At 43.9% G+C, this 24,458-nt stretch overlaps 1 protein-coding gene across 1 annotated transcript in view; it reads left to right on the top strand.

Moving 5' to 3' along the window:
• Positions 1 to 24,458, top strand: part of LOC112231008 (astrotactin-2-like) — a 500,130-nt gene that overhangs the window by 148,452 nt on the left and 327,220 nt on the right. Inside the window, exon 4 of the mRNA XM_042311033.1 lies at positions 5,059 to 5,211. Coding sequence (XP_042166967.1) covers positions 5,059 to 5,211 — 153 coding nt within the window. The remainder of the gene's footprint in view (positions 1 to 5,058; positions 5,212 to 24,458) is intronic.

The raw sequence follows: 24,458 nt of genomic DNA, 5'->3' as shown, positions 1-24,458 counted from the left end.
CCATATAGTATGCACTATCGATTTTGTATTTACACTTGTTCGATTTGCAAAGAAAGGAATCTGTGAAAATCTGACCCTGAATGTTGTTTCAACCGGTCAAATCACATTTGTATGTATTCTTCAGAGATCCTAGAACGCAACCAGACTTCACTATATCAATAGGGGTGTAGTATATTCTATAGGACACCATATTTGGTCAGAGAGCGATGCCTTCATGGCATGCCGATAACGCGGGCGGTCTTCACTTGAACGATTCTAACATTGTCAAATAAGCACCAATCTGGGTCAAACAAAGCTAGCTACATAGCCAATGAGCTGGGCTTTACGGGAGTATCCGGACACCCTGTGTATGTAGTAAAATGTAGCTACTAACCTTTTGCGACAGCATGACTTTTCCTTTTGGACAAAAATTATAAGAATATTCAGAGTTATGAAAACTGGTTGTTTTGCAAATGTTGAACTTATGGCTTATGGCTACTGATACTGTAAAAGTTCAATCAAAGTCCAAGAATAGAGATTTGACGATATTCTTCCTGAATAATGTAATTTGAATGCAATTTTTTCCTTCACAATTTGTCCAAATGTAACTGGGTGACTTCACACTAAATGTCACGTAGTTCGCTCATGTTTCAAGTTATCCATCTGAAACTTTGCACATACACTGCTGCCATCTTGTGAACACCATCGGATTTACAACCACGGTGATGGCTAGAATTGGGACCTTTTTCTTGCATTTCAACAATGGTGGTAGAAAAACAACGGTTGATTCTTTTTCTTTGTATTTTCTTCTACCAGATCTATTGTGTTATATTCTCCTACATTTAATTCACATTTCCATAAACTTCAAAGTGTTTGCTTTCAAATGGTGCCAATAATATGCATATCCTTGCTTCAGAGCCTGAGCTAAAGGCAGTTAGATTTGGTATGTCATTTTAGGCGAAAATTGACACACTGCTTGCTTATCCTGAAAGCCAGCCGCACCAATGTGTCGGAAGAAACACCGTACAGCTGACGACCGAAGTCAGCATGCATGCGCCCAGGCAGCCACGAGGAGTCGCTAGAGCGCGATCGGACAAGGACATCCTGGCCGGCCAAACCCTCCCCTAACGACGATTGGCCAATTGTGCGCCACGGTCTCCCACTCGAGGTCGGCTGTGACACAGCCTGGGATCGAACCCGGGTCTGTGGTGACAGTGCCTTAGACCTCTGCTCCACTCAGGAGGCCCAGTGTGGAAGAACATGACTGACCTGCACAGAGTCCTGACCTCAACTCCATCGAACACCTCTGGGATGAATTAGAACACCGACTGCGAGCCTAATTGCCCAACATCAGTGCCCGACCTCACTAATGCTCTTATGGCTGAATGAAGCAAGTCCCCGCAGCAATGTTCCAACATCTAGTGTAAAGCCTTCCCAGAAGAGTGGAGGCTGTTATAGCAGCAAAGGGGGGACCAACTCCATGTTAATGCCCATGATTTTGTAATGAGATGTTGGACAAGCAGGTGTCCACATACCTTTGGTCCTGTAGTATGTCTCATACCTGCATCTCCAACCATTTTCTGCTATGAAGGAAATTGACATCCAGTTTGGTAGTTCAACTTTTGAAATTACATAATTTTTTCTTGCTGACAACCATTCCTAGCTTTGTGTTTTGTAATTATTAGAAATCTGTTTTGACTGTTGACTTGCTCAATTCAGAGCTTTGATGTAATACCAAAAAAAGAACCACAATTATAAAATGACAACATGCATCTTTCCCCTAAGTGATATCAATTAGAGTGTATTTGGATGATATCTTCATACAGAGACAAGAGAGACACTCAGAGGCTCAGCACACAGGCATGATTTAAAGCCAATCTCAACAAACATATTGGATTTAGAAGACAATATCAATAGCCAATAGCCAGTCACTGTGTGTGTGTGTGTGTGTGTGTGTGTGTGTGTGTGTGTGTGTGTGTGTGTGTGTGTGTGTGTGTGTGTGTGTGTGTGTGTGTGTGTGTGTGTGTGTGTGTGTGTGTGTGTGTGTTGTGTTTGAGAGAGAGAGAGAAAGGCAGTTACACAGATAGGGGGAGAGAGAGCATGATAAAGTATATGGATAACAGTTGCCGAACACACTAAAGAGACAAACGATTTGTTTGAAGAGGTGCGCCACGGGGCCTCACAGGGCTTATTTGGGATAGCATCTCCGCCTCCCCGTTAGAACAAAGTGAGCGCCAAGGGGCCATGCAATATGTATGGGCCCAGTTAACCTCCTTCCTTCACACATTCAGGCAGGCAGCCACTCCTCAGTCATGGCAGGTCAGGGCTTAAGTGGCTGCTGCCCACATGGCCCGCCCAGTCTGTTTGTTTTCTGAGCTTAGGCCTGTGGATTAGCCAAGTGAACCGTCGTAGCCCCAATGGGGAATTCTCAGTGCATTTACTGTCTTAGCGTAGCACTCTTGCTAGCTGGCTAGTGCTTCATATGCAGTGTCTCACTGTCATTAGATGAGCCGTCTCATTGAGTCTTCCCAGGCTCATGGAACCCTCCGCTGGGGTTTCTGCATGCCACACTCATACATTATGTGTTCAAGTGGACGTGAAGGAGCCAAGAGTGAGCTGTTCGTTATATGGTTATATCATTCCTTGTTCAAGATGTGGGCATTAGTAAAGGACATGGTGCATAGTATAGTGTGTTTCACCACTGCTAAGTGGATTTTAAAGGGCAGAGGGCATACTCAAGTGTACTGTATGTATGGCCACTGTTTAAGATGTGGAGGTTACATAATGTAAAGCATTGGGTAGTAAAAAAGAGTAAATGCATTCTCTGTTTATCTTTGCCCATTGTTAAAGAAGCACAAATACACTCATCTAGTGTTAAGAATGTGATAGACAGTAGCATTAGTTTTGAGCTTTTAAATTCCAACTTTAATGCTGTGTGACTTTTATTCTAGAACTTCTTATTTCAGCACTTTAGTTATTTCTCTCATTGGCATTCCCTGAGTGTTCCCGGCAAATATATGTTTGATAATAATTCATGATGTGAGCACACCTGAAAGACATACAGACAGACAGAAAGACAGAGCTGGGGAGGTTGAGAAATGACCCTGTCTTTGGAGTGCGCTATACCGCTGTGAGCCGGGCCACATCTATCTCCGAACCCCCCTCTCTGTCGCTCACTTTAGGCCGCTCCGCTCCTGCACACACTGCACTGCGAGTAAATAGCCCATGTCCAGATGTATCATCGCTCCTCCGAGAGACTCCCAGGTCTACATATCTCACTTTAATTGAACTTTTGATGCATTGCGGGCCATGGGGGAACAGCACTCCGCTTGGTAATGGAGGCTCTAGATAAATGGTCGCTTCCCTCTGTGTTTTTTAGGGATAGTTTTAGTTTTTTTTTGTTGTGCTGAGGAAACAATGGGAAGAATATTCTCTCTCATTTCTTGTCTCGGTGGCGCAAATGGGGCAGAACATGTTTAGATGGGTCATATGAGTCCCCCGAGGGTTTGGAGATTTTCTGCAGAGTAGAAGGAAATGTGCCTGGGCCGCACTGCAACTCCTCACTACATCTCATATTGGTTTTCAAAGGGGGCTATGCAAACAATGCCCATTACCTATTGTAAACTGGAGCGCTCTTTTTTGGAAGATTAACTGGAAAGAAATGGGCCCTTTTTGTCTTCTCATCTGTAGTCCTTTGTGCTTTGAGTCTATTACAGCAGCCCGATTCAGCAGTGGTACCCACTTTGAAATAGTGCAAAGCTTCTGGGGTATTTTCTTGTTCAGATGTGAATTGCACAACTGCTTCTTCATGCCAAACTTGAAAACATTTAAAAAATGTTATTTCTTCAGGGGTTGAAATGTAATTTAACTTCATCCAGTAAGCATAACATAATTCACTTTGTTTCTTATTCTAGGGCCATAGTGGGCATGAATGCAAATGTATCATCATCAGCATAACTTCCTGTTTCTTCTCCTCTTTCCTATTAGACATGTGCGGAATGTCATTAACCTATTTACCTTATAGCCTATGAGCATGGCACAATAATGCGCATTCCTCAAGCTTGATGTTTAACCTATGGACTCACTTTTGCAATTATCACCTTCTGCTCTATCAACCAATGGGTGTAAATCTTGGGATGTATTATATGTCAATTTTCCCATGTTCTCTTACTTGCTGTTTTTCAGCAACAGTTTTCAACAACCATCCACCTCCTCACCAGCTATATATAATAACCTTAAGGCCTGTCATGGGGGGTGGGGGGTTATGCCAGCAGTCCCGCATAGGGCTACCTGCCATCACATCACATGGCGCTGAGGATCTTCCCTCGGAGACAAGGCCATTCCCTAAACTATTTTATGAAACGTCATATTGCATTCTGTCTTTGTTGTTCCTTCAGTTAAGTGTGTATTCGATTGAACTAGGAATGGAGTGTTCAACAGTGCGGCAAGGGGCAGCCCATTGAAGGGGGATTCCTGTAGAGATGAAAGGTTGTTGAACTGAGGCAGTCAGAAAGGCAGAGCCCATCTTCTTTTCAACAACCTATGTACTTATAGGAGGCGGAAATGTACTGAAAACAGTGCACCAAATAAGTACCAATGTATCTACTGTGACTAGCCTTTGTAATTTACAGTGCTTGACACAAAATGCATTTTGATTTAGACTGAGTCTAGCGTGAGTCAGCTGTTCAGTCTAAAATACTCTAAATGAATCAAACTTTGCAAACTTGTTTTTGTCACCTTCTCTGTTCCAATCAATTGGGGTCCAAAAGTAAAATGGCCTTCCTGATATCAAACTGCCCAGATGTATAGCCCTCAAAGTCACAGTCAGTAATCAAAGTAGATTCAAGGTATTTCATCATATTTATTATATATGCATTCTAAATGCAGCTTTGATGCAAAGCAGTTGTTTTTTAATATACAATATACATGCTGAACAAAGTATTTTCACAACCCGGCTATCATTCATTGCTTTACTCTTCCCTGTTTGCATTTACAACATAGCAGTGCCTGTTTCTCATGCTTTGTAAGTGTGAAACCTTTTAACAGATCTCACATCTCGTTGTTTTATCCCTCCCACAGCCCTTGACCCCAAGCAGGAGACAGTGGATGCATTGATGCGGCGGTTTAAGGAGAGTTTCCGTACTAACACCACCCCGGAGATCTCCCACTTTCAACACAACGTCACACACAACTCTTCTACAGGACGCAACAGAGGCCCAAGCCACACCAGAGGTAAGACTAAGGCTCATTAGTCACTGTTCTGACTTGCCTAGTTAAATAAAGGTTAAATAAATAAATAAAATATTTAGTAGAGAGCACATTTCTTTCAAGGTTGACACCCACCATGTACACTATCGTTCAAACGCTTGGGGTCACTTAGAAATGTCCTTGTTTTTGAAAGAAAATAAAATAAATTGTCCATTAAAATAACATGACATTGATCATAAATACAGTGTAGACATTGTTAATGTAAATTAGCTGGAAATGGAATACTTGTTATGGAATATCTGTAACGATCGTCTTCGGGAGAAAGAGAGGAGGACCAAAGCGCAGCGTGATAAGTGTTAATGATGTAATATTTAATGAAACGAACTGAACACTGAAATACAAAACAATAAAGTGAACGAACAAAAATCGAAACAGTACCGTGTGGACCAAACAAACACCCACAACCCAAAAGTGAAACCCAGGCTACCTAAGTATGATTCTCAATCAGGGACAACAATTGACAGCTGCCTCTGATCGAGAACCATACTAGGTCGAACTCAAAACCTAACATAGAAAAACAAACAGACTGCCCACCCCAACTCACGCCCTGACCAAAAACAAAGACAATAACAAAGGAACTAATATCTACATAGGCGTACAGAGGCCCACTATCAGCAACCATCACTCCTGTGTTCCAATGGCACGTTGTGTTAGCTAATCCAAGATGATCATTATAAAAGGCTAATTGATCATTAGAAACCCTTTTGCAATTATGTTAGCACAGCTGAAAGCTGTTTCCTGATTAAAAAAGCAATAAAACTGGCCTTTAGACAATTGCATTAGCAATTGTGGGTTAAATTACAGGCTCAAAATGGCTAGAAACACAAAGACCTTTCTTCTGAAACCTCGTCAGTCTATTCTTGTTCTGGTAAATGAAGGCTATTCCATGCGGGAAATTGTCAAGAAACTGAATATCTCGTGCAACTCCCTTCACAGAACAGCGCAAACTGGCTCTAACCAGAATAGTAAGAGGAGTGTGAGACCCGGTGCACAATTGAGCAAGAGGACAAGTACATTAGAGTGTCCAGTTTGAGAAACAAACACCTCACAAGTCTTCAAGTGGCAGCTTCATTAATAGTACCCACAAAACACCAGTCTCAACGTCAACAGTGAAGAGGTGACTCCGGGATGCTGGCCTTCTTTTATACTTTAGAACCGGAACCCCCATCAGAAGCTGGCCAGCTAACTAGCTACAAGCTAGTTGGTAGTTAGCCACTGCTAGCGGTCCTCACGGTTATCTCGGACATCAGCCAGCCTCAACCCGGTCAATTCCTGCCAGTCTGCACAGCGCGATATCAACCCAGAGCATATCACATCATATCATATCATATCATATTCTCCACCACATCTCTGATTCATACCGCAAGCTCTGAACCATTATACCGGATCATCACAGCTAGCTAGCTGCTATCCGGGGGGCAACTCCTGGCTAAGTCTCTGTCCCGAAGCAAGCACCAGTTACCCTGGAGTTAGCCCCGAGCTAGGCCCATCTCCTAGCCAGCCAAAGAGGTCCACCAGCCAATCCTTGGGCTACAATACCTCTTTTGCCAATTGGCCTGGCCTGGACCCTTTACTAGCGACACGGAGCCCTGCCGATCCTTTATGACAGGTCTGCCGACGTAACTGTCCGAGGTGGTATATAATATATATATATATATAATGTACAAGTACATGCTGATGATAATTTGGCTTGTTATTCTAGTATGCTGTATCCCTTTACTTTCTGGAGGCTTGTGTGTGTGATGCAGCGTCTCACTACAATGTCTAGATTGTAGTCACATCCATGACCTCAGTCCTCAGGACCATAAATTCAGACCTTGGCCATTTCCATGCACTCAAATCATATATGACAGTAAAAGACCCATCAATTTGACATTACCCACTACTGGAAGAGACTGAGTGGCCACTGTGGAAATGAGACATTAACCTTGGACAGCTTACCCCATGCCCTTGACTACACACTTCATCACCCCCTCATGCCGCCTGCTCTATATGCTAAGTAATGTAGTGTATTACACAGAGCCTAGCTGTGAGATACTGTAGAGCAGGCCCTAACAATTGGCTGGGGGGGGGGTTAGGGTTAGGTGTCCAACCACCGTAACTAACAGGAAGGCTATGTCTTTGTGTTTGAAAAAAGTGTTTTTGTATTTTCTGTTAACCCACAAGTTAGAAGTTTTTGTAATTGAAAGACCCTGAGCGAATAGCCCAGGAATTAGCTTTGTCAGTGAATGTCGGCTCTGTGAAATCAAATCCTTTCAGTGGTCCAACTTTCAAATTCTAAAGAATCTCAGTGCAAGTCGCTGGCGGGAGATTTCCTCTCTGTGACTCGGAGAGAAAATAAACTCTTTTCGGGACCTACAGTTGAAATAGTTTTTCTCAGCACAAAGAGGGACCCAATCCAGGATAACAAACATGCTAATTGGACTAGCGCTTTTACGTAAGGGAAAATCGAGAGAGGGAAAGGGAAAGGGAGTTCGACGGCTAGGCTCTGAGATTAGGCCACGCAAGGAAATGAATGCGCAGTCAAATTATACACAAGATGGAGAAGGCAGGAACTGGGAATGTACGAGACTAGAGGGAGGCTATGACAGACTTTTCTATTTCATTTGGGCTGGCTTGAAACAGCGTTTTATGCCGTAAATTACTTCCCTTTTCTGCCATCTCTCCACATTTCCACGAGCCCCACTGAACATGTGTTTTACATGGATGCCAGTTTTTAAACAGATTAAGTGTGAGTGCAGCTGTGAAGTTCTCTTTATTTCCCCCGTTGTTGTTGTTGCTGATTACTTTTGCATTGTAATGAGAGGCCATGGCGGAGACAGGCCCTTTGGCACGGTGGCACAGTGGCACGAGGCCCCATGCTGCGCAGGGGCGTCTCAGTAACACAAGACAGGCAAGGGGGAGAGAACACCATCTGTGTAGTTTATTAAGAGTCTTGCTGATGAGTGAAACTAATGATAGGGGCATACATTTCTTAGATTTAGATTGTGGGGAGAACTGAGGGGGAACGGTTCTAGTTGTGGGATCCATTTGTTCAAGTAGTTATGTTTCCTTTCTTCTTTGTGAGTACGCTTGTGTTTGAGAAAGAGAACGACAGTGTAGAGAGCGACTGAGTAGAGGGTGAGAGAGCGACAGAGTAGAGAAAGCGATAGAGACTGCTGTACCCCACTTCAGCACCAAAGACAGTGTCTCTGCTATTGTAGAATAGAGTCTGAAAAGAGAGACACTATTAGAGATTATGAGTGAATCTAGTCTGAGTGAGAACAAGTTGGTAAAGTTTCTCCGGAGCAGACGGTCTGTTGAAGTGTCCTGTTTGATTCAGTGAGACTCAACAAATAGAGCGCTGACCTTGGCGCTGAAATGGAGAGAAGTGCTCTCTCCACTCTCCCACTACTCTCTCTCTTCTTCTTTATTCTATTATCTTTCTACATGTCAAACACACACAAATACGCATGCTCGTGCACACACAAACACACACAAACACACAACGACATCAGCACGCAAGACACAAATCTCTCCCCTTCAAGTTCAGAATTTCATATTTCATTGTCTGTTGTCTCTATTTCACCATGCCGTTTTTGAGGGCTCCAAGATTGGGCTAGTTAACATTCTGCCCAAGCCACCATTCAAAGACACACTTTGAAGTCTTTTCACAATGAAGTTTAGCCTCAAATTGAGTTTCTGGTTTATGTATTCTGTCCCCACTGTATGTGCATACACCTTTGTGCACTGCGATTCCCACTGTAATAATGTTTGATGTGCTACTTAGGGGCTATGGAACTGTTTTTATGTGTCAGAACTCATATTTGGCCCACTATGACAGCCTAACCTTGTTTCTATTATCCCACTTATCTGATATAAATTGATGCTTTGAAGTTACAGATGAAAGTTTTCAGTATTGTGTCTTTCTCTACTCAGTAGATTCCCTAAATGAAGAAACAGGATGTGGAGACAGAAAAAAATGGTGTTGGCTGAATTAGCAAAGCCTGTTACTTACCCTGACCTGTGTGTGTGTGTGTGTGTGTGTGTGTGTGTGTGTGTGTGTGTGTGTGTGTGTGTGTGTGTGTGTGTGTGTGTGTGTGTGTGTGTGTGTGTGTGTGTGTGTGTGTGTGTGTGTGTGTGTGTGTGTGATTCAGGGAGTGTTGATGGCTGGTGAATGTATTCTATGCTTTGCTGCACTTTCAGCACCATTCAATCTTCCCTCTAGATAATACACCATGATTGCAGCCCTGACCCTAATCCTTAGGTTATCTATAACAGGCCAGGTGATCTACAGCCAGACAACAATGTGTGTGTTTGTGCGTGTCTGTGTATGCTTGTTTGCATGCGTGTGTACATCAGTGGCACTCAGTGCCGTTTATGATGAGGAAGGACACTATTTTTTTAATGAGCATGGCCTTATTTCTATTACAGCATGTTGGATGACTGTCATTCATATTCCATTCACCCAGTTCCATTTAACATCGATAGGTCTAGGCTACTACATAATACTCAAACTTTCCCTATACCCATCATGAGGTTGCTACAACCTAGCCTATGAATGAAAGTACAGTACAGGACCAGTGAATAGTTTGGACACACCTACTCATTCAAGGGTTTATCTTTATTTTTACTATTTTCTACATTGTAGAATAATAGTGAAGACATCAAAACTATGAAATAACACAAAAAAGTGTCATTTTAGATTATTCATTTGCCTTGATGACAGCTTTGCACACTCTTTTGGCATTCACTCAGCCAGCTTCATGAGGTAATCACCTGGAATGAATTTAAATTAACGGGTGCCTTGTTAAAAGTTAATTTGTGGAATTGATTTCCTTCGCAATGCCTTTGAGCCAATCAGTTGTGTTGTGACAAGGTAGGGTGGTACACAGAAGATAGCCCTATTTGGTAAAAGACCAAGTCCATATTATGGCAAGAACAGCTCAAATAAGCAAAGAGAAACGAGAATCCATCATTACTTTAAGACATGAAGGTCAGTCAATCCGGAACATTTGAAGAACTTTGAAAGTTTCTTCAAATTGCAGTTGCAAAAACTATCAAGTGCTGTGAAGAAACTGGCTCTCATGAGGACCGCCACAGGAAAGGAAGACCAAGAGTTACCTCTGCTGCAGAGGATAACTTCATTGGAGTTAACTGCACCTGTCAGGGGTGTGTACGGGAGGCGAAGTCAGGTGCAGGAGAGCAGAGTGTAATAAACAGGCACACTTTAATTCTGGTCCAAAAATGACAACACATAAGAACAATAACGTGACAAAAACACGGAACATAGCAAAAGTAAAGCGCCTGACAAAATCCACATAACAATAAACAATTACACACAAAGACATGGTAGGGAACAGAGGACTAAATACATTATGGAATGAAAACCAGGTGTGTAATGGAACAAGACAAAACAAATGGACATATAAGAAATGGAGTGGCGATGGCTAGAAGGCCGGTGACATCGATCGCCGAATGCCGCCCGAACAAGGAGAGGAGCCGACTTCGGTGGAAGCGGGAGGTCCATGGGGTGATGTACAATTGGCGTAGCATCGTCAGGGTTAGGGAGGGTTTGGCCGGTAGGGCTATCCTTGTCTCATCGCGCACTAGCGACCCCTGTGGCGGGCCGGGCGCACATTTTTTATCCCTGGTTCATTTGCTTACGTTAGAGAAACATTTTTCAACAGAATACCACCCTGAATGAATCCCAGAATACAACCCTGATCATGCTCAAACACAGTTCACTTTCATAGCAACCATGTTGTGTTCCTTCTCGCATCTATACACTCTCCTCCTTTCACCTTTTCCCATTGGTGCAGCTGGCTTCCGGGTTGGATGCGCGCTTTGTTAAGAAGCAGTGCGGCTTGGTTGGGTTGTGTTTCGGAGGACGCATGGCTTTCGACCTTCGTCTCTCCCGAGCCCGTACGGGAGTTGAGACAAAATAGTAACTACTAACAATTGGATACCACGAAATTGGGGAGAAAAGGGGGTAAAACATTTTTTTTTACATAAATAAATAATAAATAAAGAAAATCCCTTGAATGAGTATGTGTGTCCAAACTTTTGACTGGTACTGTAGGTGCACACAGGTCGAATGAAAAATTTGAGATGACAGACAGTGACACATGGACAGACAGTGACACATTCAAACCCACCTTGCACACTCTTGCCTACTTCTAGCTTATCGGGGGGGTAATCATTAGTCCAACAGTTGTAAACGAGAGTTTCTATTGGACAAATTCCGTTTTTTTATCTCTGGTTCATTTGCTTAAGTATTAGAAACGTTTTTCAACAGAACACCACCCCGAATGCATCCCAGAATACAAGGCTGATCATGCGCAAACACAGTTCACTTTCATAGCAACCATGTCGTGTTCCTTCTCGCATCTATACACTCTCCTCCTTTCACATTTTCCCTTTGTTTGTGGACTTCAATGAACAACACATCAGCTGTATGTGACCAGGCAACAAAAAAAAAACAAGCCAAACCATGTCATAACCGCTACACACAGTCTACATCATTGTCCCCATATTAGCTAAAGTAATGTCTTAGTCAAAATAGCTAATAGAACTACTGTGTTAGTAAACCCACTACAATCATGCAGTAACATTACAGTGTATCGACAGTAAGCAGTTACTCTGGCGGGCCCAGGTGGCAATAAATTAATAAACCCTACAGAGTGCTGTTGAGGCGACTATAGACTTTCATTGCAAAACCAGTGTGTTTTAGTTAATTATTTGGTGACAAGTGAATACATTTAGTATAGTTTAACATACAAAGTGTAACTTTTTCAATGTTTTACCATTTACATTTTTATGAAATTCACTGAGGAGGATGGTCCTCCGCTTCCTCCTCTCAGGAGTCTCCACTGGTGTGCGTATGCTGTCCAGGATATTACATCAATGGACTCATGCTTAACTGAAAGTCGAGCAACGTGTTTCTAACCATCAATGTAATTACTGCACAGTCTGACACTGACCGTTTCTCCAGACCAGAGGAACATGATAGCTACTCATCATATGTCATGTATCTCATATGTCAGCCTGACTGCGTAGCCCTACAACAGTTATTAATGTGCCATATATTCTGTCTCACTGGTTGGTAATCTTACAGGAATAGGATTCAATTGACACCTCCTGGTCTTAGGCATGAAACATCCATTTTAGATGGCCCTAACAACCCATGGTGTCCCCAGCCTCACTGTCAATCGTACAGGGTGGATGGAGGCAATCATAGGGGAGGTGCAACAATTATCCAAGATGGAGGAATGAAACCCTGTGTGGCTGGTGTTAATAACCCAAAGGAGCCATGGTGCTAAGGGTTCTGAATTTGAGCCCCCTTTTCAGCCAGTCATCAGTCATACCCTATGGGATCACATTTGCCAAAGTACTCTTTCCCTGTCCCAGCCATTTGCCGATTACACCCGGAGTGCTGTGTGTGCCATTTGTATGCTCATTAGTCTAAACGATCCATTAATCAAAATGGAATATGTGAATAAACGTCCAGGGGAGATAGAGGTAGACAGTAAGGCCACTTGGGTGGGAGTGGTGACCATTAAAACTCCCACCTGTTCCAATATTTTACCCTGACCTGTGTCACAGATATATGAGGACACGAATTTGGGCTGTGGGTGCTTATATTGTGATGCTGTCAGCAATTTCTTTAAGGCCCTGCAATTTTAGAAGAGTCTTGTTTTGAAAGCCTTCAGGTTCCATAAACTCAGAGATGATTGGAATCTGTTCGATTGTTGTATTGTAAAATGCAACTGTGCTGCCACCTGTTTGCCAGTTTCAAAACCCTATACCAAGTGGTTGGATATTTAATTGGATGCAGATAGGGTAGAGAGAGATGGAGTGAGTGAGAGAGACAGAGACAGAGAACTTGAGAGAGAGAGAGGGGGGAGCCACAGGCAGACATAAACAGAAAGACTCTGATAGAGGGCGGAGACAGAAACAAAGAAGTGATTCACACAGATACACATCGACGTACCTTGGACCAGTATTGGACCGACTGTAGATTTGTCTTCCCTGAGCTCAATTCTGCATGAGTGAGGAGAGAGGGGCACCCGCCTGGGGGATCTAGGGCTGGTCAGGGATCAGTGGAGCCACTGAAGAGGTGCTTCTTCCTGATGTGCACTTGGCTAGAAGTGGGCTGCCTGGGGCACTATGGCATGGGCGTCTGGCACTTCCACTACTCTCTCACCCCGCTTGGACTTCATTCCACCTAATCAGCCTGCCATGATTTCCTGCCAAGGCCAGACTGCAAACAAAAGCCAGTTAGAATGAAGCATGGTGGAATATAATATAGTGCTGCTGCCCACACACATTCATTTTGCTAGAATACTGTATATATTAAAAACATTCTATTCATTCAATTTTCTAGACTAGGCCTACATGAACTTTTATCGCACGTCCAAATTAACATCATGACGTTTTCAATTCAACAAGCTTTGAGAATGTGTTATCGCAGGTAAATCACCTGGTTCACTGTTATCACAATGAAATATCAAGATCAAGCATAAGACTTCTTAGTAATCAACAATTCAGTCTTATTCACATCAGTCCTACCACACTAGAAAGCATGTTTATCAGCAAACTTCACTCTGGAATCACCATTGTAGAGTAGTAGAAGTACCCTTGGAGACTATAACGAGCAGTGTGTTGTTTTTTTAATCTGGTCCCCGTTATAGTTTCTGAAAGGACATGTACTGTATATCTGTCTCCATAGTAGTACCATCACTGTCTTGGATTGCAGGCTTTTACTATTAGATAACACTATTGACTATGCCTAATATCGAGAGCTAGTGCTCCTCCAGAAACATTCGAAATCTCAATCTCAGAGGTCATTTCTGCTAGGATTTCTGTCAAACAGGCAGCTTGAAGCATCACACTTGTGATCAGGGATGTAGTGGAGGGGAAACACACATAAAAGGTGTTTATGCACCTTTTTGTGAAATAGTATTTACTCACCTTTTTATTTAGTTCATTATCGTTTACCCACTTATTGCGTTCCCAGCGTTGATCAATGCTCAGAACGCTAATAATCTTGATCTGAGCTCTAATCGTACCTGCCTCTCTGAGAACGAGTGGAATCATGATTCAGGATTCAGATACGCTCATTATGTTCTCCTACTCACCCCAGATTTGCCTTGTTAGTTCTCATTCATTCACCACTCTGTCCAACAGCGAACTCCTCCCACGGCTACGGCCGAGACATCCCCCCCCCCACACACACACACAAAAAAGGATCTGGGAGAATTAGTCTACAACTGGTAAATAGTCGCTGATATTTCAGTCAGGTGGCTAGCTAGCTTTACAGAGATTAGTGAGCCAGACAGTGATGAGCAGACAGTGGTGAGGCTGAGGCAGGCTGCAATGCAGGAGGCAGAGAAGGCCCGAGAGAGGGACAAAGCAAGCAGATGGAGAGGCCATCCAAGGACAGTAAAGCAAAACCTACACTTAAAAAAAGACAATTAGTGCAATTAAACAATACAGTTCTTAAAGTTCGAATATCATATGGTTTATATCGCTGGTTGTTCATCTTATCTCGATCGCCCACTGGAGTTTATAGTTTACCCCTCTTTTTTCACCACTACAACACTGTCTGTCATATTTATTGACATGAGGATAGAGACAAGTACACAAACAGATTTTAAAGAGGATTATTTTTTTACTTTTTTTATTTCACCTTTTTTAACCAGGTAGGCCAGTTGAGAACAAGTTCTCATTTACAACTGCGACCTGGCCAAGATGAAGCAAAGCAGTGCGACACAAACAACAACACAGAGTTACACATGGAATAAACAAGCGTACAGCCAATAACACAAATAGAAAAAAAGAAAGTCTATATACACCGTGTGCAAATGGCGTGAGGAGATAGGCCATAGTAGCAAGTAATGGGTGTTATCGTGACCAGTGAGCTGAGGTAAGGCGGAGCTTTACCTAGCATAGACTTATAGATGACCTGGAGCCAGTGGGTCTGGCGATGAATATGTAGCGAGGGCCAGCCGATTAGAGTATACAGGTCGCAGTGGTGGGTGGTATATGGGGCTTTGGTGACAAAACGGATGGCACTGTGATAGACTGCATCCGGTTTGCTGAGTAGAGTGTTGAAGGCTATTTTGAAAATGACATCGCCGAAGTCGAGGATCGGTAGGATAGTCAGTTTTACTAGGGTATGTTTGGAGGCATGAGTGAAGGAGGCTTTGTTGTGAAATAGAAAGCTGATTTTGGATTTAATTTTGGATTGGAGATGTTTAATATGAGTCTGGAATGAGAGTTTTCAGTCTAGACAGACACCTAGGTATTTGTAGTTGTCCACATATTCTAATTCAGAACCGTCCAGAGTAGTGATGCTAGTCGAGCGGACGGATGCAGGCAGCTATCGGTTGAAAAGCATGCATTTAGTTTTACCTGCGTTTAAGAGCAGTTGGAGGCCACGGAAGGAGTGTTGTCAACACCGTAGTACCCTCCAAGCTCGTCATCAAGCTCGAGACCCTGGGTCTCGACCCCGCCCTGTGCAACTGGGTACTGGACTTCCTGACGGGCCGCCCCCAGGTGGTGAGGGTAGGCAACAACATCTCCTCCCCGCTGATCCTCAACACTGGGGCCCCACAAGGGTGCGTTCTGAGCCCTCTCCTGTACTCCCTGTTCACCCACGACTGCGTGGCCACGCACGCCTCCAACTCAATCATCAAGTTTGCGGACGACACAACAGCGGTAGGCTTGATTACCAACAACAACGAGACGGCCTACAGGGAGGAGGTGAGGGCCCTCGGAGTGTGGTGTCAGGAAAATAACCTCACACTCAACGTCAACAAAACTAAGGAGATGATTGTGGACTTCAGGAAACAGCAGAGGGAACACCCCCTATCCACATCGATGGAACAGTAGTGGAGAGGGTAGCAAGTTTTAAGTTCCTCGGCATACACATCACAGACAAACTGAATTGGTCCACTCACACAGACAGCATCGTGAAGAAGGCGCAGCAGCGCCTCTTCAACCTCAGGAGGCTGAAGAAATTCGGCTTGTCACCAAAAGCACTCACAAACTTCTACAGATGCACAATCGAGAGCATCCTGGCGGGCTGTATCACCGCCTGGTATGGCAACTGCACCGCCCTCAACCGTAAGGCTCTCCAGAGGGTAGTGAGGTCTGCACAACGCATCACCGGGGCAAACTACCTGCCCTCCAGGACACCTACACCACCCGATGTTACAGGAAGGCCATAAAGATCATCAAGGACATCAACCACCCGAGCCACTGCCTGTTCACCCCGCTGTCATCCAGAAGGCGAGGTCAGTACAGGTGCATCAAAGCTGGGACCGAGAGACTGAAAAACAGCTTCTATCTCAAGGCCATCAGACTGTTAAACAGCCACCACTAACATTGAGTGGCTGCTGCCAACACACTGACACTGACACTGACTCAACTCCAGCCACTTTAATAATGGGAATTGATGGGAAATGATGTAAATATATCACTAGCCACTTTAAACAATGCTACCTTATATAATGTTACTTACCCTACATTATTCATCTCATATGCATATGTATATACTGTACTCTATATCATCGACTGCATCCTTATGTAATACATGTATCACTAGCCACTTTAACTACGCCACTTGGTTTACATACTCATCTCATATGTATATACTGTACTCGATATCATCTACTGTATCTTGCCTATGCTGCTCTGTACCATCACTCATTCATATATCCTTATGTACATATTCTTTATCCCCTTACACTGTGTATAAGACAGTCGTTTTTTGGAATTGTTAGTTAGATTACTTGTTCGTTATTACTGCATTGTCAGAACTAGAAGCACAAGCATTTCGCTACACTCGCATTAACATCTGCTAACCATGTGTATGTGACAAATAAAATTTGATTTGATTTGATGATCTCATCTCGGTACCTAATGGCAGTCAGGCTACCTCTGGCGAGCACATGGAGGGCTGTGCGGTCCCCCAACAAAATGCCACCCCACACCATGACTGACCCACCGCCAAACCGGTCATGCTGGAGGATGTTGCCTGCAGCAGAACGTTCTCCACGGCGTCTCCAGACTCTGTCACGTCTGTCACATGTGCTCAGTGTGAACCTGTTTTCATCTGTGAAGAGCACAGGGCGCCAGTGGCGAAATTGCCAATCTTGGTGTTGGGCTGTAAGCACAACCCCCACCTGTGGACGTCGGGCCCTCATACCACCCTCATGGAGTCTGTTTCTGACCGTTTGAGCAGACACATGCACATTTGTGGCCTGCTGGAGGTCATTTTGCAGGGCTCTGGCAGTTCTCCTCCTCCTTGCACAAAGGTGGAGGTAGCGGTCCTGCTGCTGGGTTGTTGCCCTCCTACGGCCTCCTCCACGTCTCCTGATGTACTTGCCTGTCTCCTGGTAGCGCCTCCATGCTTTGGACACTACGCTGACAGACACAGCAAACCTTCTTGCCACAGCTCACATTGATGTGCCATCCTGGATGAGCTGCACTACCTGAGCCACTTGTGTGGGTTGTAGACTCCGTCTCATGCTACCACTAGAGTGAAAGCACCGCCAGCATTCAAAAGTGACCAAAACATCAGCCTAGGAACTGAGAAGTGGTCTGTGGTCACCACCTGCAGAACCACTTCTGTATTGGGGGTGTCTTGCTAATTCCCTATAATGTCCACCTGTTGTCTATTCCATTTGCACAACAGCATGTGAAATGTATTGTCAATCAGTGTTGCTTCCTAAGTGGACAGTTTGATTTCACAGAAGTGTGATTGACTTGGAGTTACATTGTGTTGTTTAAGTGTTCCCTTTATTTTTTTGAGCAGTGTATTTAAGACAGTAATTGGTTGACCATACAGTGACCCAGTTATCAAAATAAATCTCCCCTCCTGATCAGATATGTTTTTGTCAATTATGAATGGAACATTCTTATGGATAAGTATGGCTGTACTGTTTGATATGAAAGATGAGAAATACACCTGTCCCACACAAGCTCTGCGGAGTTTGGCACGTTCGGCATCACAGAGGTGTGTCTCTTGTAATAGCGCGATGTCTGCTTTTTCCTTTTTTAGAGCACATAGAATCTTTTTCCGTTTTATTGCATGCCCTAGACCATGGCAGTTCCATGTCAATAGATTTAAGGTACTAGTCATCGAACAGTAATCGAACTTTAGTGAAAGTCAGCTCTGGGTAAGTGAATAATAGTTACAGCTGCGTTCACATGAAAGGAAACTAAATCGTGTACATAAAATAACAATCTCTGAACACCCCAGCCGAGCTCCCACTCAATTCTGTGTTCCGAGAAAAAAAAAACGGGAACAGTTAGCAACGCACAACGTCTCCCCCTCCCCACCAAAGAAATGCCTCATCCTCTCCACCCCGCATTGAGTAAATGACAACGTAGCCACCGTCCAGACCACATTAAAAGGGGGAGAAAATAAAATCAATAGCCCAGCCTACATATACCTCCCCCAAGGGACATAGGGAACCACAAGTAATAATAGCAACAACAAAAAAAGAGGGGGAAAAAAAGAAGGAAAAAAAGGGGGAAATAAAAGTAGGGTGAAACGTTAATAGGTCTAGATTAGGCTATAGAGCCTATCCCTAAAGGAAAATAAATATAGATTGGACGGCTATAATAACCTTTAACGGGGAGGGTGGGTCTTTGGATATCGGCTATATGTTGTCTTACCTCCTTTAGTAATAGCATTAGTCAGTTTCTCATTGACCAGGATTGTCTTTCAAAAAATGTTTTGAAGTGTCGCAGGGCTCCTTGGTGAAGAATCCTGAGCTCGTTTGGGTATTTGAATCCCCTGAAGATGCCTCGGTCAATGGAGTATTTCTTCACCTCGTCAAACTCTCGCGCTTTCGGCGTATTCCAACTGACAGGTCCTGGTGTAAAGTGAGTTTGGCGTTTCCCACTGTGATGGTGTTGATTTTCGCCGCCTGTAGGACTCGTTCCTTGTCGGTGAATCTCAGGAAACGTATGGTGATTGGGCGCGGTGGTTGTCTGGCTGCTGGTGGGGGCCTCAGTGCTCGGTGAGCTCTGTCAAGTTCTATGGGCCTGTCGGTGGACAGGTGGAGCCACTCAGGAAGTTTGTCTTGCAGGTAGCGGATCAGTGGCATGTTTCCCTCTTCTTTTTCGCCCAGATTTAATAGAACACAATTATTCCTTCGCCCCCTGTATTCCAGGTCCTCTGTTTTCTCTTCCAGATGCTCGATTTTCTTTTTAGCATATGCTATTGTTTCCATGGCATCTGTCAATAAGTTTTCCATGGATAGGATTCGCCCGTCTGCCTCGTCCAGGCGCCCCGCATTTATGGTTATCTTGTTGTTGATGTCAGGCAAAGCATTTTCCAGGATTGTCACCTTGGCCCCTATCGCACTGAGCTGAGAGTTAATGGCATCTAACTTAATGTTGAGTTCTGTACATTGGGATCTCAACTCAGAAAGGATGTCTTCGACAGAGTGCGAGGTTGGCATTCGTTGGGCCTCGGGGTGGAACGGGTCTTCTTGCTCCTGGCTAATGGTGCTAGCTTTTTCTGAAGCTAGCTTCTAATTGGAGGCTTTTTCCGTCGCTAATGCTCTAGTCCGGTTAAAAATGTCACCTGCCTTTTGTAGCCGCCATTACTTTTTTTTACTAAAGCTAAAGGAGTTTAAACTTGAAGTGGAGGTAAGATTAGGAATTGGAAACTACTTGTGCAGAGCTCTTAGTTCACGCGGCCATCTCGTTCAATCCCCCCACATGGGCCATTTTCAAAACAAGAAGTAGCTTTTTAGGGGCAGTCGCTCAGCCACAGCTTGAATGCAGCCTGAATTTGATTACCATTGGCAGAGCAGGATAAGACCAGCAATCATGCACTTACTGTACACACACACAGGCATATGCGCATACACACACACACACACACACACACACACACACACGCAAACATACGTTGAGTGTGTTAGCTGTACTCATCCGCTTGTCATGCCATGTTGTATTTACTGCATCTCCCTGGTGCTTTCACTGCTGAAGTACGGAGAAGGCGTTTGTTTACCCACATCTCTGTATAATTACAGCCTGTATTATTTTGGGTAAACCACACTTAACCTTTCAGGTTTAAACAGATGCAGATGCGGTCACGGGTAGGGGCAGCAATAGATAATTTATGCTGTTCCTCACAGACACGCACGCACACACAGTCATATAGATACAAACTATATACAAACTACCACACGTCTTTGCACATACTGACTCATTCATTCACATGTTCACTCTATCTCATCCCTACAAACACAGGCAACAAAATTGGCCTTGGCAAATAGTCACGGTCTTGTTAGTTGTGTTCTCAGTAATTCCCTTCCCTGCTTTCATACAAACACATGAAGAGCACACATACATACAGGTGCATGAATACCTCTCTCTCTCTCTCTCTCATACACACCATCACTCACACTAGCCCACCTGAGCTGAAGTCCATTAGGTGTTGTACTGTGTTGATGTGATGGCGTGCGTGGCAGAAGCAGAGGGTGATCTGTGCTCCCCGACAGAAAAATGATTAGCTTTTATAGTGCAGAATGAACTCATCGCTGCCTCGCCTCCCAGTGTCTGCACCACCTTAATCACTCCCATCACAGGGCAGATTGAAAAGCAGCTCCCGCTTTCTTTCTCCATGTAACCTTTCCCCCCACCCTATCCTCCCTATCCTCTCTCGCTATAGCCCTTCTCTCTCTCTCTCTCTCTCTCTCTCTACCACTGTATCATCCCTCTCTCTCTTCCTCACCGCCCTTTCTTTTTAACCTCTGTTCCTCACTTTCTCCCTCTCCACCCAACGTCACTCTTGGTCTCCCTCTCTCTTCCTCACTCCCTCTCATTACATCCTCACTTCCTCTCACTATGTCCTCCAGCACTCTCTCCGCTTGTCGTTCTCTCTCCGATTGTCTCTCTCCGATTGTCTCTCTCTCTCTCTCTCTCTGTTTCATACCTCATATTCCTCCATCATGCCTTGTCACTTGCTGCAGACGCGATCCATCTGGGACTTTGTCAATGAAGTATGAATGACTCTTCTGCTGCGAGTAACAATGCATTATTGAAACTACTACGTCCACGTTGAGCTCAGTGTTGGTGCAAGTCAATGTGACGTGCAAAGACAAGCGTTCAAGTCTAATTATTTGGTAAAGGTGTTGATTGAACCATTTCAAAATTCAGGGAGAATTTGAATTGGTACATGTTTTATTTTGAACAGCATATTTTAGTTAGGAAGGGTGTGAATCTACTGCACACACACACACACACACACACACAGACACACACTGTTTAGGAGAGAGAGGCAGATGGAGAGATGGAGAGGGGTTGAAGGTGTGACACAACTCAGATAGGCAGGCAGCCGGACTAATGAAAAACTTTACCGTCTTCGCTCTATAGTTTAGCTTCAGCCTCCAGAGTCAATGCTTTTTATGGAAGTGTGTGAGACACCAGTAGTGCCCTTGACATGGAAGAGAGAGCAGGCATAATGACGACAGGAGAGGGAGGTGATGCATTTCACAGTGATGGAGGGAGTGTGGGTATGTGTGTGTGTGAGAGAGAGCGAGAGAGAGGGGGAGAGAGAGACATGGGGAGTGAGGGGGAGGAGAGACAGAGTTGACACATTTCAATAAGAGGTCCGAAAAACCTCTGTTCTTTGTCACAACCATGTCCTGTCTGTCTGGTACAACACCTACAATAGAAATACATGCACTGAGCGTGTATGTTTTTGCGTGTGAGCTTGTGTGTGTGTGTGTGTGTGGAAGTGCAGTGTTTTTCCTGACAGGCTTGTTAGGCGCTAGTGGCCTCTGTTTTACCACCTCATTTGTAACACGAGACTGCAGCCTTTAAACTTTTGATGCACATGTTTGCCTACTGACTTGTTTTACTCGCCCTTGGAAGTCGCTCCACTTGCCCATATATCTGCATGAATATCTCAGCATGTTAATGGAGTGATATTTCTCCCTCCTTCCATCTATTTTTCTTTCTTGTCTCCTCTCTCCACTTTCACCGTTTGATCAAGCGTCCATGCTGTTTCGGCGGTCGTCTCTTGAGCTCAATTTGCAAATCAAACTTGAACACGACCCCAGTGTGTGTGTGTGTGTGTGTGTGTGTGTGTGTGAGGGAGATGGTATGTGTGTGCGTGTGTGTGGTCTGTACATGCGTTCCGGGGTGCGTGTGTATGTGTGTGCGTGCGTGTGTGTCTGTGTGCTTGCGTGACTGAACACCTCTCCTCAGTACTGCCGTGCCACCATGACATTAAAGCCCTGATAAATGCGTGGAGATTGAAAAACAAAATGCATAATGAAGGGATTTATAGCCGCTACAGGATAAAGCCGCCTAGAAATAGTGCCATTTAAACTAAGTCAACTAAACCACCCTCGAGAGCAAAAACTGTGACGAGATGAGAATCCTCCAACACCTGTTTTAAAGGCACATTCTAAACGTGTGCTTTGCCAGAAGTCTAACGTGATCTCAGTTCAGTTATAAACCTAACCCAGAGATAATTCACCGTCATTACATCTCACACCTCAGAGAGTTACATCAGATAACGGTGGGCTACTTCTTTTATATAGTCACACTATTGTTTTTTTCCAGTACTGAAGGCTTATACATCCTCATCGTCTTCAAATACCGAAAGGACATGGCTTGTATGCGTCTGTGTTCTTTCAGCAGCAGGGGCAGAGTTAGCTTACATCTATACATCTACATTATCATTATTATTTATGTTTTTATTGCAGTGTCTGTTTTTTATTGCAGTGTCTGTTTTTATTGCACTGTTTTTATTACCACTGCTAAATGCATAGGGGAAACACTGGTCTCCATCTTAGTTTCCTCTTGAGCTTTATGGATGTTTGGCTTGTTTGATCCTAGGGATCATGGTGATTCAGTCTCTTAATCGTTCTGATTTGTAAAAAATGTAATTAAAATAAATTTCTCTTCTCCGCCAATGGAGGGACTCCCCATTGGGCACAGACGCCAATTCAACATCTATTCCACATTGGTTCAATGTCATGGAAACAACATTGTTTCAACCATTTTGTGCCCAGTGGGTCCCAACAGAAGCCAGTCAATGGCCCTTCGAGAGCTTTCCAAATAATTTGGCCTCTGATTGTGTTTTGTCTGCTGTGAACTAAACCGCAGAAATACTTTAGATTGTCCTGGAGGGCTATTGGAGTACCTAGAGTAGGGATGAGCAACTTTGATGGGGGTAGGGGCGCAATTGTATTAGTCATTTCATGCAATTCTACACATTTGCCATAGGGTGGAGAGAAATGTTTGCAATTTTTAACATGATATCTGAGTGAGACTGACTAACAAAATCGAAATTGCTTGCAACAGTAAGTGGAGAGATAGGCTGAGGTGTATCTGAGGGCCTTCAAAAGGGGCCGCCACTCATAAAGACAAGAGAAACAGGTGAATGAGCTAGCATTTCAGGATGCCAAGACAGTACTAGGACATGCATAAGGCCCCTGAGACATGTGATATATAGGATAATGGATAATGGCTCTATGACATTTCCCATTCCATCAGAGGTAACAACTTATAGGTCTGGCCTCAGCTATCCTTTCCATTCCCTGGATACTCACAATGAAACAATTAAAGCCCTCATCAATCCTCCCCCTAATTGTACGTGACAGAAATCGAAATGCAGGCGGCAGATGGTGCTTAAGGAAAAAGAAGGTATTGGTCTCAAACTGAATTAAGCAGCTCAGGGTGATGAATCTCCACTCACATTATGTAACTAAGGCCAGAAAAAAGCATGGCATTTGAGTTCTTCAGGAACACCCCTCTAAATGTTCCACCAACATTTACTGTTTGAATATTCTATTATCATCTATTTTGCCCACTGCTGTAGGTTATTTGTTTTTCTCAACTATTTTGAGAAAGGGAGCACAATTCTGTATTGGTGTAATAACGCAAAAGATAAAACATCACACTGACAAAAGTTACCTATTTCTGTTGTCAGATGTCACAGTTGGACAGACACGTAGGAAATTGTGTTTCTCCTGATCTGAAATATGCCCTACTGTTCCTCGAAAGCGTCGCTGGTTTTATTGCCAATGATGGAGAGGTATTTTATCACTAAGTCTTACCCAAACCTTTTTTTCTTGGCAAACGTCAAGCAAAGGTAGATTAAATACCTTATTTTATTGACTGCATGAATATTACAAGCCATAACTCGTGAAGGACTGTCTGCCTCATAAAGATTTGACTTGTAGTTAAAA

Source organism: Oncorhynchus tshawytscha, linkage group LG33, assembly GCF_018296145.1.
Source record: "Oncorhynchus tshawytscha isolate Ot180627B linkage group LG33, Otsh_v2.0, whole genome shotgun sequence".
Lineage (NCBI taxonomy): Eukaryota > Metazoa > Chordata > Actinopteri > Salmoniformes > Salmonidae > Oncorhynchus > Oncorhynchus tshawytscha.
Note: the sequence above shows the minus strand (reverse complement) of the source record. Positions and strands in the feature narration are given on the sequence as shown.